Source organism: Metarhizium acridum (assembly GCF_019434415.1).
Source record: "Metarhizium acridum strain ARSEF 324 chromosome Unknown scaffold_1, whole genome shotgun sequence".
NCBI lineage: Eukaryota > Fungi > Ascomycota > Sordariomycetes > Hypocreales > Clavicipitaceae > Metarhizium > Metarhizium acridum.
This window is the reverse complement of record NW_027094015.1, coordinates 487,639-501,618: the sequence shown is the minus strand read 5'-3', so window position 1 is coordinate 501,618 and position 13,980 is coordinate 487,639. Positions and strand designations below refer to the sequence as shown.

General features: G+C 50.6%; 4 protein-coding genes across 5 annotated transcripts; 2 read left to right on the top strand and 2 right to left on the bottom strand.

Moving 5' to 3' along the window:
- Positions 1 to 1,067: 1,067 nt before the first annotated feature.
- Positions 1,068 to 2,881, bottom strand: J3458_022423 (uncharacterized protein). The gene is made up of 2 exons (XM_007808193.2): positions 2,308 to 2,881; positions 1,068 to 2,227 (listed from the first exon to the last, which is right to left on the bottom strand). The coding sequence occupies exons 1-2, from the start codon at positions 2,474 to 2,476 to the stop codon at positions 1,389 to 1,391; spliced, it is 1,008 nt and encodes a 335-aa protein (XP_007806384.2). The 5' UTR covers positions 2,477 to 2,881; the 3' UTR covers positions 1,068 to 1,388.
- A 717-nt stretch (positions 2,882 to 3,598) lies between these two features.
- On the bottom strand, positions 3,599 to 6,317 carry J3458_000107 (uncharacterized protein). The gene is made up of 2 exons (XM_007808194.2): positions 4,916 to 6,317; positions 3,599 to 4,822 (listed from the first exon to the last, which is right to left on the bottom strand). Exons 1-2 carry the CDS (start codon positions 5,185 to 5,187, stop codon positions 3,793 to 3,795), a joined length of 1,302 nt encoding a protein of 433 aa, XP_007806385.1. The 5' UTR covers positions 5,188 to 6,317; the 3' UTR covers positions 3,599 to 3,792.
- A 742-nt stretch (positions 6,318 to 7,059) lies between these two features.
- On the top strand, positions 7,060 to 8,779 carry J3458_000106 (uncharacterized protein). Its single transcript, XM_066115941.1, has 3 exons — positions 7,060 to 7,655; positions 7,714 to 8,183; positions 8,248 to 8,779. Exons 2-3 carry the CDS (start codon positions 8,116 to 8,118, stop codon positions 8,525 to 8,527), a joined length of 348 nt encoding a protein of 115 aa, XP_065977821.1. The 5' UTR covers positions 7,060 to 7,655; positions 7,714 to 8,115; the 3' UTR covers positions 8,528 to 8,779.
- Positions 8,780 to 10,120: 1,341 nt separating this feature from the next.
- Positions 10,121 to 13,957, top strand: PFK26_1 (6-phosphofructo-2-kinase). Of its 2 annotated transcripts, XM_066115940.1 has the most exons (4): positions 10,121 to 10,628; positions 10,970 to 11,303; positions 11,467 to 12,319; positions 12,380 to 13,957. In XM_066115940.1, the coding sequence occupies exons 1-4, from the start codon at positions 10,598 to 10,600 to the stop codon at positions 13,235 to 13,237; spliced, it is 2,076 nt and encodes a 691-aa protein (XP_065977820.1). In that variant the 5' UTR covers positions 10,121 to 10,597; the 3' UTR covers positions 13,238 to 13,957. The 2 variants fall into 2 exon arrangements, with proteins under 2 accessions (XP_065977820.1, XP_065977819.1); XM_066115939.1 differs by having other exon boundaries at positions 10,121 to 11,303.
- Positions 13,958 to 13,980: the final 23 nt, after the last annotated feature.

Sequence of the window (13,980 nt, the reverse complement as noted above, 5' to 3'; positions counted from 1 at the left end):
GCCGCGGATGCAACCTGCACGTTTGTCCTGATACGGATAATCCGGCACTATGAAATAGATGCAAACTGGGAATAACCTCTCTTTACGAGATGTGTGGGCTTTGTGCGCATAATGTTGTCCAGGTGAGATTTTCCAAGTTTACATGATCTTGGTCGTGCAGACGAGTAAAGTGGGATTAGGTGTCAAGTGGATGAGACTTAAGGTGCTATCAGCGACTTTCTCGGTAGAAGTTAGGCGAATGAGAATTCAAAGACAAAGAACTGTTCTTCATGTTATATGTGACAGAGTCTGATGGCTGCAAGAGTCAAAGCACGTGGTGTGTGTTCGGTTGTGTACCACAACCTCCAAGAACTGGTCCCATGGAGGTGAATGGACGGCAAGGAAGAGGACACCTGCGAGGTATAAAGGACAATGATCCGAGTGGAAGAAAACCACCCAGATAATGACCTCGCAAGTCGCCAATCTCTTTATGCCTCGGAAAATCATCCAAGATTTCTGGGGGCTGTTGACCATGAACAGGAGGCAGGGGACGAGGAGAAAAACGCGACAGAATCGACAAATCACGCCGTGCCAGAACTTGCGAGAGCGTAGACATACCGGGCGCTATTTGAAAAGCAAGCCTGCAGGATAGACCTCGCAGCTCCAACGCAATCCCACAGAAATCTCATGCGCATGACGTTGCCGCCAGCAAGACATGACCTGCGCCCAAGACATCGGAACATCACAATCTCTCACTGGCCCCCACGGATCGAGCTCCGGAAAATTGGCTCGAATAAGCTGTCAACATGAAAACGTAGCTATACGATGATATCATCCCCATCCAAGCCAGGAGCCACGGACAGAGTGCGCCGGAATTCCGTGGTATGGCTGATCAATGGCAGCGGCCGCAAGCAACAATACATTTCAGCGCGACGCCCTCGAATACTCGAATAGCAACAGCCGCCACAACATTAATCGGTTGAAGCGCATTCTGCAAGTCACTTGCGGTTACAACACGTCACGGCGATAAGTCGACCGTGGTGTAAAGACAAAAGGCCAATATAGGTATCATAAGAACAGTCCTCCATCATTGTCGGATGAGGATCAAGACGCCACCAGCCATTAACGTGGACTCGAATCACAGAAAATTGACAAAATCAAAGAATTCCCTTTTTTATCCCGTCCTCAAATATCCCAAGTCTCGAACAGAAAAGAACATTAAAACACTCCGTAACACATGCATATGCTCCTTAGCCGCTTCCATGAGATGCAACCCTACCCTTCCATCCCCCTGCTAGTATCACAAAAGTCCGACACAGACACGGGCTCTTGTGTTTTTCCAAGACCTTCGAGCCTGACATAGTTCCAATACCCAACCTCCGACTCAACTCTAGCTCACCACACCCTCCTCAATAGGCCATTTTCGCTCCCCGTACAGCTAACCTGTCAGCAGCCACATTTCCTCTATCCGACGCATGTCCTTTAACCCAGTGAAAGTAGGTATGAGCGCCGGTCTTGGTCCTCTCGTCCATCTTGTCCAGGACAGCCCTAATGATATCCTGGTTCTTGACATTCTCGCCTGTTGCCGTCTTCCACCCTTTGTGTTTCCATCCAATAGCCCATTGCGTCACGCAGTTGATCGAATACTGACTGTCGCTGATGATCTGCACCGTCTGATCGAGGGGGGCAATCTCTAATGCCCGAAGCATAGCCATCAACTCAGCACGCTGGTTAGTCTGCGGATCGCCAACCAGTCTTTCAGAAACATTTCGGGGGTCCCCGTCTCCGAAATAGACACCCACGCCTGCTCTGGATCCGGCTTTCCCGTTTGCAAGGCTACTGCCGTCTGTGTAAATTTGCAAAACGTCTTCAGCTGGACGCTGCACCCCCGGTTCAGCTTTCTTTGCGGCCGTCTTGGACGCCGTCTTTTTTTCAGAAGCTGCTATTGGCGTTGGGGACACAGGTAAATCAACTGGCGCCGCTGCACATGTTTCCCCGAGAGCTTCAATGGCTTCCCTGCTGCCGAATTGTTTAATATAGACGACCGCCTCCATACGTGACCCAAATCGCTTGTACTTGGGGCCCTTGACGCCCTTGATAGCCAGCGCCGCTTCATTCCAATCTGTGTAAATGCCGGTTGGATTGCCTACAGCCACAGCGTAAAATCTCTCTGGTTCATCAGAAGATGCTGCGACCTTCTTCCCCGCCGCAAATGCCTCTGCATCGGACCGGGAGGTGAAGGATTTGACTACAGCAGCCACCAATTAGCTTAACCATGCTTCATTTGGCATCTCAAAGTTTGCGACAAAAACCTTGGAGCTGACTCACAAACAGCACCCTTGAAACCAGCTGTTTGGGCTGAGCATTCGGCATATGTCATATACACCCCAGGGCGAAATCCAGCTTGCACTGCATAGAACTTTTGCACATTATCCGTCTTTCTTTTTTTAGGGGGGCTAGCCGTTGCGTTCACCCCCGGGGCGGCTCTCTTGTTCATTTCGTCGTTTTGCGAGGCCGTCTTTATGATACGGTTGAGGAAGCCAAAAACGGACCGGGTCGACGCTGTAGAGAGCAGTTTCGTAGGCACATGTACTCGTATTCTTGCTTCTTTCGAGAAGTAATGGTTTCTTACGACCGCTTGGGTGAAAGCGGGAGCCGTAGCCGGAGGAGAGAAGCAGCAATGCCTTGGAAGCCAGCTTGGCGCAGTTGGCGGGTGTCGCGCAAGGCTGAGTTCTAACCGCAGGCAGTCAGAACGATTGGCATTATCCTACACATTAATGCAAATGCAACAATGAGAGGCTCCACGCGCAGGCAAAATTTGAACAACGTAAAATCGCGATAACGGGCTTGAGAATGGGTTGGAAGCAGACGTTTGCCTTCGCACTGCCAGGGGGGGGAGGAGGGTCGTCGTCGGTACAAAGAAGTAAGACCATTTGAAGAAGAGAAGGGGGGGGTTGCTTGGGTCGGGCCAGGCACGGCGCCACACCCCAACCCTCGTGATGAGTACCGTTGAGAGGGGCACGCAAGCAGAAGTCAAACGGGTAGTCTGGTGCTCCGGCACACACAACTTGACGGCTACAGTGATACTGTAATCTTGCAATCGATGTGGTTCGCAGACACGTCGCCCTAGCTTTGACCTATTGCCCTTTGATCGCAGCAAAAACCTCATGATGAATGAAAAGTGACCAAAGTCCCCTTTAGCCCATGCCAAGACTTCTTCTGTGTTGGGCCAGTCATTCAATGTTACCGAAAAGCTCCAGCATTGCTATTGCATAATCAAACATTGCCCTGCATTCAATGTTACCAAGTCATGAGCCAAGTAACAACATGTCGCCTATAGCCCCTGGTCTCTACTTCACAACCGAGCTTTATATATGTATATCTATATATCTACAGTAAATTACACAAAACCTAGCCATCCGCCTCGTCATTCCGGCCTTTATGCCCCAGTTGCGATCAAAGATATAATTAATCCACAACAGCCATATCTTCTTGCCAGTGAACGTGGACCCTGGAAAGGATAGCCTAACAGCTCTCACTTTTGCGCCGCATCTAGAATCATTATCAATGTTCCACCAAGCCGTAAATGCAAATGTGCTACTTCGTCAGGAATGAGGTAGAACCATACAAGTAGTCCGTTTCGAAGCGAACTTCGTCCAGTCAAAACCCCCTAGCCCGTAACGATAAGACTGCTCTAGGTCACCCGCCGTCTAATATGTCGTTCCTCGAGCAAGCCTTGTATGTGATTGCGAACAAAAAAGAAAATAAGCACCAAAATGGCAGAGTTCTAGGTAGACCTAGGAGGTGGTAATCCTAAACATGAGTAGTTGGGTCGATGGGCGGGAGGTCGGGTACGTTTTCACGTTCCCATGCCCAAGCCAGTAAACTCCAATTGAGCTCCCGTCTCCAGAATAATCCCAACCCTCGTCCACCTCCATCCGGACGATCATCCGAACTCAATCCACCAGTGCGACCCATGTGATGGCAAAAGACAGCCTTGCCCATGCGGGAATGAAGAATACCCATAGAACAGGCAACGCATGGCTCGTGAGTGACATACAGCTCCAATCCATGGCAAAGGTATCCGTCCTTGTTTGGATGCTCTTGCTCAAAACACCGGCGTTCCAGCTCAATCAAAGGCTTGTCTTGAAAACAGTCGTAATATAAATTTGCCGCTTCAGCAGTTATGCCAGCCTCCCGGTGCTCGTGCCTTACAAGCTTTTGGGCCACCATACTAATGGCCCGAAGCACGCAGTGTGTCACGGTGTTGTTGAGGACTGCTCCGTTGCATTCTTGATGTTTTCGGGCATCGCCAGCAAGACCAACCAACTCGGTTCCGTTTTCTCCTCTCTGAACAATCACAGCTCCCATAGCCTCCCCGATTCCGGCCTCTTTTGCTTGCAAGGCGACTCGATGGGCCAGGGCCATCCACAAGGATGCATCCTCCTTAATCTCATCAGTTCCACGACCCACCATGCTAGGATGGGGACCGAGGGGGTTGTTCTTGCGGTAAACTGTTGGCCAATACTGAGACGACCACAGCGCTGCTTGCACTTGGGATGTAGGTGCCAGCAATGGAATAGTGATGGTGGCGATGAAGGGGTCGTTTTCTAACGCGTCCACTGTCGATAAAGTCTTGATGAGGTCTGATTTGCTGATCTCCCTAACCTCGCCTGCAATAATGTAGATCCACGTGGACTTGCTGGTATGAATCTGGCGGCCTACAGGATCATCATTCATGAATTGCGACTTCAGGTGCGCAGGCAAGTCTGTCGGCTTTGCGCAGGTGCGAAGATGGGGTAGGGGATTAGCGCCACCCTCTGGTCGTAATGTTCGCAAGGCTCTATGAACTAGTCAGGAAAGATTGTTCGTCTCATTTTTCCGGCTGAAGGTGGTGCTTTTACACCATATTGGTAAATAGGAAAGAGGTTCTTACGATATGACGTCGTTAGCAGACTTTGTCGGCGCCCGAGTAATGTATGCATAAACGGTTGTATGGTCCTGGCGGACTTCTTGGGTTGTCTTAAGTGGGATCAAGACCCCCTTATTCAAATGACTTTTCTTCAAATCGTCCACGATGGGGTTTGGTTTGAGGCCTGGTGTTGGGAGCGGTTGGCTCTGCGAATCATCCCCAGATACGTCCCCGGAGACAGGACAAGAATTGCCACTGGTTTCGTCCGCCATTGTGCTTTGCTTCAGAGATGGCATTTTGTGTGTGTCACTGCTCGCAAAGGTGCCAGGGAAATAGATTGCCGATGGGCTTATGCTAGCCAATTCCAAAAAGAAGAGAATTAACAGGTTTATCTGACCGGATCGAGCAAAACAAATATCAGGTATCAAAGACAACCCTGGTTCCACAATTCAGCAGACGATGGCTCCGGAGAGACAATGGCCCGAGTAGATGTCGTCAGAGTGTTAGAGCGATGAGGATTGTTATGGTTGACTGAGAGCTCTCCTGGGTGAGTAGGAGGATTGTAGGCGAGGCGGGGCGGGGCGAGGCAAGGGCGGTTCTTTCTTGAGAGTCGAAAATATGAGGCAAGTAGGTGCCCTTTTGGCTCTAGACCTCGGCCACTTGAGCAGCGACTCTGCAACACGTAGGCAGTAACGAGAAGCGATGTCCGGAACCAGCCCTTCGGAAAAGAGGGTGTCAGCAGCACCCGATACAGGAGCGTAATATGCGCTTCCTCGCACTTTTATCTGACGGCATGTAGGACCGGGTCGTAAGTCAACACGACGATAGACAATATCTTATCATCACGTTGTGGTCTAATTGAGTTGACAATGAAGATCAGATGTGAACGCCACGGGTATTTTTGTTTTCTGCTGTATCTTGACGGCGGGAGAGTGAAGTTTTGGAAACAAAAATCGAGCAGTATTTGGGTAAGGACTGCTAGATCATATTTAGAAACGTTTGGTTGAGTTGACATCTGGCGACGGCTGGCAGAGCTGGCAACCCAAAACTATTGGCTGTTGGTATAGTTTATCGGTGTTGATGTCGCGAGAAGCTCAGTGTCTTGCGTTACAATTCTCTGGCTGTCAACAGTTGAGTCATTAAAAGCCAAACCTTGTTGCTGTTGGAACCAAATAGATGCGGTTGCGATGTTCTTGGACCATTGTCGATTACTTTGTCAAACAAGCTGATCGACTCGTTTGTTGAAGTTGGAAAGTTTAAGTGCGGCTGGTGCCTGTGGCGGTGATTGCCAAGCCACATATTCTAAATGCACCTTCTGAGCGAGGGCTGTGGCGGCGAAGCATCAAGTCAAGAGTCCCCAAGTATCAAGACGTGGTCGTGAAGCAGCGAGACCATGGCATTATCAAGCTCCGGACCTTGACCATGGGGTGCCGTCGTCATCTCGTCCATAGTCAAGGCTCGTGCATCGGCAGTTTGATCTGCTATCTGTCGATATGTCACAAGTGGCCGAGATCCACCGACTTGGTGACATGTTTCAACAGCACAATGTGAAGTAACGCTACGTTTTCGTCAACCCCCGTCCCTGTCGATAAGATCAATCGCAAGACGTATTATAAAACGCCAGACTGCAACCCATCCCCGTCTGCTCCCTGGTCTGCCATAGTCAATGACGGACTGAGGCAAAACATCACTGCGTGCTATTTCGGGCTGTCCGCCTTACTAAACAAGAGTTTGATAAGTTATTGTTTTCCCAGTACTGCAGTTGCCACCATAGGCTGGAGTGCACATTAGTCAACCTGAAGACGAATCTACCCAGAGTTTCGCCGCCATCTCACTCATCCTTGTTTGCTTGGTTGGGGCCCCGAGCTGCCCATGTCCGCTCCACTCAGGCTGTTGCAGCTGTGCATGATGTTGCGCTCAAACGGGCATCCGTATCAAAAATGAAAATAAATACCGAAAAGTGGCCTGAAAGTCATCGATAGGCTTCTGATGGTTCATTATTTCTCCGCGTTGGTTACAAGAATAGAATCTCAGCAATGACAAGCAGGCCCGGGACCGGACACAGATATCCGCATTTCCTGGACGAAGCTGCTCTGCCCTGCCCTGTTGACGAGCTCGGTGGTGCAGCCCCAGACTGCCCAGGAATTCGGCCTCTTTCTATTCATAACGCAAGGACATTGGCAGCTTGAAGACAGCAATCCGGCTATCAGGAGCATGTCAAAGTGCGTGCTACCCAACTTGGCATGAAGGAGGGGCGGCACCTTCCCTGGTCATGTGTTTGGTCAACAAGATCAATATTTGTTGAGCAGCATCAAAACAACACACTGTCAACACCGAGCCAAATCTCACTTGACCCAGTGAGATTTTTATTTCCAGCGTCCAAACTCCCCAATGAAACAAAGCAACGGCCAACGCACCGACAACCCGGCCTGAGCTGCAACACCACTGGGGGCTGTAATTTAAGCTTACTACTACGACCTTCTGAGTGGTTTCACACGAATACTGCCAAGCCAGACAAGCTTACTTAGCACGTACATTCTACGACTTCTGTTGAGACGATTTCCTGTCTCATCTTTTCTTCTGTGCTAGGATGGAGATAAGCTATTGCAAGACAATTTGAGGTGCTAACCAAAGGGGTCTGAGAAGCTGGATCTAGGGGGGACAAAACACATCCGACTTGTCTCACACCCGAGCGACGTCTCCAAGCACGCAAGCAAAGTCACTTGGACCAACATTACCAGCATGCAATACTACTACCACCACCGTAAGAGATGATCAGAGGTCACTTGGGACTAGTACTGAGGTGCTGAGGTACAAGCTAGACTTGTTGCGTTTTGTTGCAAGCTGCAAATCAACCGAACGCCAACGAACCACAGCTGCGTCAGAGCGATGGTCCGGGCCCTAAAGCTCCGGCTTTCTTGATTATTGTATTACGTGAAACTGGAGGGTAACAAGCACAGCTCTATCTTTGATCGACCTAGGGGCCACTCGACGGCGGCACGTCCCAGCCCAGGCACGGAGGGATCTGGATCTTCACAGGTGGAGTCCGATGTTAGTCTTGTAACCTCCGCAGACGGCGACATCGGAACCCCTTCCGCGCGGCTTGTTAGGAAATTAGCTGCCTAGGTAAACAGGCTGAGGAACAAGGCCAACAGCACAATCAGGCTAGACTTGGCTGTGTGCCTCGCGCATTCGTTCTTTCAACAAAATTCCGGGAGGATGCGATGGAGAAAGGCCAAGTTTTCGTGGGGCAAACGGATTGCAGAAGGATTCCAACTACCTTGGCAACTTGGTATGTATCATGACAATCAAAACAGACTGGTGATGTACAGCAAGAGAGCTCAATTCCTCCGAAGTCCGGTTTCCAACAAGGAGGATATGAAAGCTGCCCTTGAACCCCAAGATGATGAACGGCACTACAATAAGGTGAACAGCGTCCACTTACTCCGTACGCGCCATCAAAAAGCAGAAGCAAGAGGTGAACCACCAGTGTTGTTCCAGACAGCCAGGTTGCGCCTGTCAGCAGAACCCAAGGTTGATGGTTCCATTGCAAAGAGGAACAAAGGGGCCGCACACAATAGTAACAGGTCTGAACCCTGCCTGGGTATATGGATATTCAGTGCTGTTTTGAACTGACAATGCGTGGTGATGACTACATGTACTGGGGGGATCTTGGGGCACACCACAGTACCAACTTGGAAGGCAATCGACAGCCCGGGTTGCTCGGACCAAGTCCGACAGTGCCATGGGACGATTGCGACGCGCCGCGGGCCTTCCACCGTGCTGGGGAGAGCACTTGAGGCTCTGAAACATGCTGTGGAAGTTTGCGAACTGAATCGGTATTTATGGCGGTGCAGGAAGGAAGTGTTTGAGGTATCTTTAGAATCATGGCATAATATGACCCATGTCTCGGTATTTGGCAGTTGTTTCGCGACGGTGCCAAGGCAAGATGCAGGACATATTGGGCATGTTACATCTCCAAAGGTGAGCAGCTCTGTCTGAATCGGGGATACTGGATGCTTTACATGTATGGAGAATCTCAGTGTGGATGGTCTGTTCAGTGGGCTAGAGTGTTATAAAACGACAAGGTGCGCCATCAGATTGCTTTACGTCGTTGCTCAATATTTCTCAAACACAAATTCACAGAGGTGAAAAGGTACTTTTACGTCTGACCAGCTGCAACGAGGCAATTATAGGAAAGAATTGGCCCAGATCTCCTCACAAAAGAAGAAGACCATCGGCTTGACGAGACAACTAGAGAGCGCCACAAGTTGACAGACTCGGAACTTGTTGGTTGGGTCTGGTGGGGTTTGGCCTAGCCATCGAGCCTGTTGAAGACAAGCTTTACCGGACGGTATCGATTTGTGTCCCTAAACAGTCATCGCCAATCTAGAAGCACATACAACATTTCTCTCTTTCTTGTTCCCTTTTTTTTATATCTCTCCTTCATTTCTTTGGGTGCCTCAGCCGTCCTCTTTATCGTGCTCATCAACCCTGGACGAATTCGCTTGATTTAATGCTCCTCGCTGGTGTCTGTGATTTTGTCTGTGGATCAAACCAGAACCCAGACAAATACAACTTGACCCAAGACCGAAACCCTCAGCTTTGGCTTTAACTGATTGAGGTCCACTGCGCGGCACCTCTTCGGCGGTGCTGGTACAAAGCACTCGGGAGTGGACAGAACTATTTGCTGGTAAGCCTCCGCTTTGCGCGCACACAATGAGAATTGCTTTTTGGGAAAAAGAACGAGTATTAACTTGTGAATATCCAGCTTAGATTATTTTCTGCGACGGGTGACTCCTCTGCTTGGTACCAAAGTTTGCCGTCATCGCACATTTGTTGGAGGGCGAGTCAGACGAACTCGGTCCGCCCTTAGCGCACGACACCAACCCACGAGCGGGAAGGAAGTGCATCAATTGGGTCGTTGGGAGAGACTAACAAACCAGACACCAGGCAGTATTTTGCAAAGTCTTGAGGCGCCTCCACGGGGCAGCTCCGTACTAGGGCAGGTAATTCCAGCTTGACGGCACAAGTGGGCCAGGGTCCAGTCTTGTGCTTGACTTGGTTTATTCTGGAGCACAGACAGAATCGCTTAAAGCGTGCTCCCTTGATCTCGCTGCGCCGACTGCTGGACCTCTGATCTCCCCCACGAGCCGGTTTCGCTGGCTGCTGGCGCCCTGCAGACTGTCAACGTCATTGGGCAGGCGACAAGGCCACTCGGCGACCAAGCATCTGAGCAATCGACCCATCGCTTCCAACTGGTGGACAAGGTGAGGCGCATTTGCAGCGTTTGTCTTGGACTGACTGACCTCGAGTCTTGGCGTTTAGCTCCTCGCGCAACAAATCGCCAGGTTGTTGAGTCTCGCTGATACCACACCTGATTCTGTCAACAATCTGGCTGACCGGGGCCGGGTAGCAGGTACTTTTCTGCCCAGCTGCTGCGCACTACTGCGTACAAAGTTACTCAAGTACCTGATACTTCGCGAGTGAGTTTGGGAGCTGGCACACACACGCCAGCCCACGCCAACTCACAACTTGACTTGACAAGCTCACATCCAGCTCACGCCATCATCATCCATCCTGCCAAAGCACTGGGTGCTGAAGTGCTGAGGCAGCCACACCAACCGAGCTCAAGTCGCGCCTGCCTGCGCCGGCTACTTCTTCTTTTTCCGGCAGCCCATTGCTTTTTCCTTTTTACATCTCGCAATGCCGTCTGCCGTAGCTCTTCCCAGACAAGGTGTGTGATACGTACCCATCTCCGCGTGCAAGTCTCCCATTTATTTCATGCCTCTTTGCCCTCTATTACGTTGTGCACTCTTTTTCTAGCCGTCTTCACTTCTACTCCTACCCTGTCTCGTTCTGTCATTCTGCCACTCGACAGACACTCCACCCGCTACCACCCAAGCACCCAAGCAGCCCAGTACTTGAGTATTGTCTATTGTCTGGTCCAGTCTGGTAGGCTACGCAGACTGCAGACTGCAGACGGCAGACTACTACTTGCTCTGCGCGTGTCGCTGCTGCTTTCTTATCAATCAACGACCCTTGCTAACTTGCCTCTCTTTGCTTTGTACGTCTTAGACGCCAGCGTGCGCCTCCACCAAGCAAAACAGTCGGAACTAGCCAAGCTTGTCATGCAAAACCAGTTCGGTGTCGCCTCGTCTCGCTCTTCTACCTCACCTACGTCCTCGGAGCCTGAGCAGCATTTTGCTGTTCAGCCTCCTTCGCACTCCTCAGATGTCGCCTCTTATTCTCATTCTCCGCTGCAGTCGCATGGCACCACGCAGTGCTACTCCATGTCCGCGCCTGTAGCTATACCCGCCATCGCTTCCGCAGTCAGGATGATGAAGGACTTAACCGACACACCTCCGTTATCGCAGAGCGTCAACTCCACTGCCCCCAGTTCACCACGCATGTGAGTCTTGTCATCTTTTCGGTGCCGCAGCGCGCGCCAGCCTCGTCTTGTTCCTTGCGCATGTTGCTCGCTGTGAATACCGTCTTGTTCAGTCTTTGCATTGCTCATTCCAGTTTCTGTGCCAAATGACGACACTTGCTGACTGCTCTTTGCCACTGCACAGCCCACCTTTGCGCCAGAACTCAGGCAGCCAGACCCCTAGAGTGCGCCCTCATGCAACAACCCTCAACATCCCTGGTATGACCAGGTCCCGTGTCTCCCCCGACGGCAGAATCCCACAACGGGATGTTGCAGCCAAGCTCGTTATTGTCATGGTGGGGCTTCCTGCCCGTGGCAAATCATACATCACCAAAAAGCTTCAACGGTATCTTTCGTGGCAACAGCATGAATCGCGAATCTTCAACGTCGGTAACCGCAGACGCAATGCGGCCGGAATCAAGTCTTCTGCCCGCGCCAACTCTGGCCAGGAGCATCAGGCCCTGGACCCTCCAGTTGAAGCCGCCACTATCCTGTTGAACGGCGTGCCAGCTACCAACAACGATATTCCTCCCGACCAAGCAGAGCCTACTACCTTGAATTTAAACTCGACGAATGGCGAGCCTCAGGAAGAAGTTGACCAGTCCGCCAAGTTTTTTGATCCGAATAACGAGAAGGCGGCAGCAATGAGAAATCAGGTGGCCATGGAAACCCTGGACGAGCTGCTCGACTATCTTTTGAACCAGGGCGGCGCTGTTGGCATTCTCGATGCTACAAACAGCACAATTAAGCGGCGCCAGCAAGTAGTCGACCGCATCAGAGAGCGTGAGCCCAAGCTTGGCATTCTTTTTATAGAAAGTATATGCAGAGATCCTCATCTGCTCGAGGCAAACATGCGCCTAAAGCTCTCTGGTCCTGACTATCGCAACAAAGACCCCGTCAAATCGCTGGAAGATTTCAAGGCTAGAGTTGCGGCGTATGCTAGCGCATACGTACCTCTGGGCGAGTATGAGGAGGATAACGACTTACAGTACATTCAGGTAAGCAACTATTGTGTGCCCTAGTTTGGTACGACATCACCTTGCTGACACATCTGCTAGATGGTGGATGTTGGTAGAAAGCTTATCCAGCACCGCCTGAAAGGTTTCCTCAGCGGTGGTATCAGCACATACCTGTCAAGCTTCAATCTCTCACCTCGGCAGATTTGGATCACTCGCCACGGGCAAAGCGTGGATAATGAGCTCGGCAAGCTCGGCGGCGACTCTATCCTCACTGAGCGAGGCCATTGTTACGGCCTGGCGCTGTATAAGTTTATGACGCTCAAACGCAAGGAGTGGCTTATGGAGCAAAAAAGCAAACTTGCCCAGGCAACGTTCCCACCTCACCCGGGCGACAACACACCTCCCTATCCGGACATGCACAAGGACTTGGACGAGAAGAACTTTTGTGTCTGGACTTCCATGCTTCAACGCAGCGTAGAAACTGCCGAATACTTTGATGCCGATGATGACTACGACGTCAAGAATTGGGAAATGCTTAATGAGTTGAACACGGGGCAGTTTGAAGGCATGACCTATGACGAAATTGCTCGAAAGTATCCAGAAGAGTTTCACAAGCGCGCTGCGGATAAACTCAACTACATCTACCCGGGTGTCGGTGGCGAGGGTTACCTCCAGGTTATTAGCCGCCTACGCGACATGGTCAGAGAGATTGAGCGCATCACTGATCATGTGCTGATCATTGGGCATCGTTCAGTTTGTCGAGTGCTGATGGCCTACTTCATGGACCTGACACGAGAGGACATTACTGACATGGATGTCCCTCTGGGGATGCTCTACTCTATTGAACCCAAGCCATATGGCATTGCCTTTCACGCCTACAAGTACAATGAGGCGAATGGCTGGTTCGACGAAATGCCCAACTACAGGCCTCAAAAGGCTGCCCGCGGAAGTGTCTAGCCATCAACCGACGTCTTCCAAATGTACCAAAATTCCACAATGGCCGCAGTCACGACTGTTTTTTCCTTCTTCTTTTTCTGTCCTCTTTTCAGCGACATTGGGTTTCGCAGTCCCAGTGAGAATGTACAACACTTTGAAAACTCCAACGCCAGAAGGCGAACGGATGGCAACTTTCCTGGTCAAATGAAGGCGTTAGAATAACAAAATGACAGGTGCGGAGGATCTAGACGTCGATTTCCAAAAGCAAACGACCAAAAATGTTTCCAGACCATTTTTGTGACTACTTCTTTCGAGTTTGGTGTTTTTGGCGAAATGAATGAATACCCTACACTGGTACTTACGAGTCGAGTGGCGACGAGCATCCCTCTCGTTTATCTTTAAGAGTTGTGTTTTGTGTCATATAACGATTGTATTTGGCGGGGCTACGAATGGGTAAACATCGAAATGTGTGTTGGGCGTTGATGGGCGGTTTGAAACGATGCATACTCTGGGTTTGTCAAACGGTTTAAAATTTCACAGAAAGACTTAAGGGGTGTGTTAGAGACTGGTCCAAGGTAGACGTATGTAGCCCTTGAGAAGCTCGAGAGACTGGTTATAATTGACCACTTTGAACATTGTGTGTAATGTGTCAATCTTCATGTGTACACGTTCACTCCATGCAGTGTGGGGTTAATGGCATGAACCGTCTGTGGCCGATTTCAGACAATGTCAAGCAAAAGCACATGTCACAAATTTTGTGTGGT

What these genes read in the sequence shown, in the direction of transcription:
- J3458_022423 (XM_007808193.2), bottom strand. Translation starts at nt 2,476, where the DNA reads ATGAACAAGAGAGCCGCCCCGGGGGTGAACGCAACGGCTAGCCCCCCT. An exon ending in TGGTTTCAAGGGTGCTGTTT is followed by an intron (nt 2,228 to 2,307) that starts GTGAGTCAGCTC and finishes TGGCTGCTGTAG; the next exon opens with TCAAATCCTTCACCTCCCGG.
- J3458_000107 (XM_007808194.2), bottom strand. Translation starts at nt 5,187, where the DNA reads ATGCCATCTCTGAAGCAAAGCACAATGGCGGACGAAACCAGTGGCAAT. An exon ending in TCTGCTAACGACGTCATATC is followed by an intron (nt 4,823 to 4,915) that starts GTAAGAACCTCT and finishes ACTAGTTCATAG; the next exon opens with AGCCTTGCGAACATTACGAC.
- J3458_000106 (XM_066115941.1), top strand. Translation starts at nt 8,116, where the DNA reads ATGGAGAAAGGCCAAGTTTTCGTGGGGCAAACGGATTGCAGAAGGATT. An exon ending in CCAACTACCTTGGCAACTTG is followed by an intron (nt 8,184 to 8,247) that starts GTATGTATCATG and finishes ATTCCTCCGAAG; the next exon opens with TCCGGTTTCCAACAAGGAGG.
- PFK26_1 (XM_066115940.1), top strand. Translation starts at nt 10,598, where the DNA reads ATGCCGTCTGCCGTAGCTCTTCCCAGACAAG. An exon ending in CGTAGCTCTTCCCAGACAAG is followed by an intron (nt 10,629 to 10,969) that starts GTGTGTGATACG and finishes TGTACGTCTTAG; the next exon opens with ACGCCAGCGTGCGCCTCCAC. An exon ending in ACGACTTACAGTACATTCAG is followed by an intron (nt 12,320 to 12,379) that starts GTAAGCAACTAT and finishes CACATCTGCTAG; the next exon opens with ATGGTGGATGTTGGTAGAAA.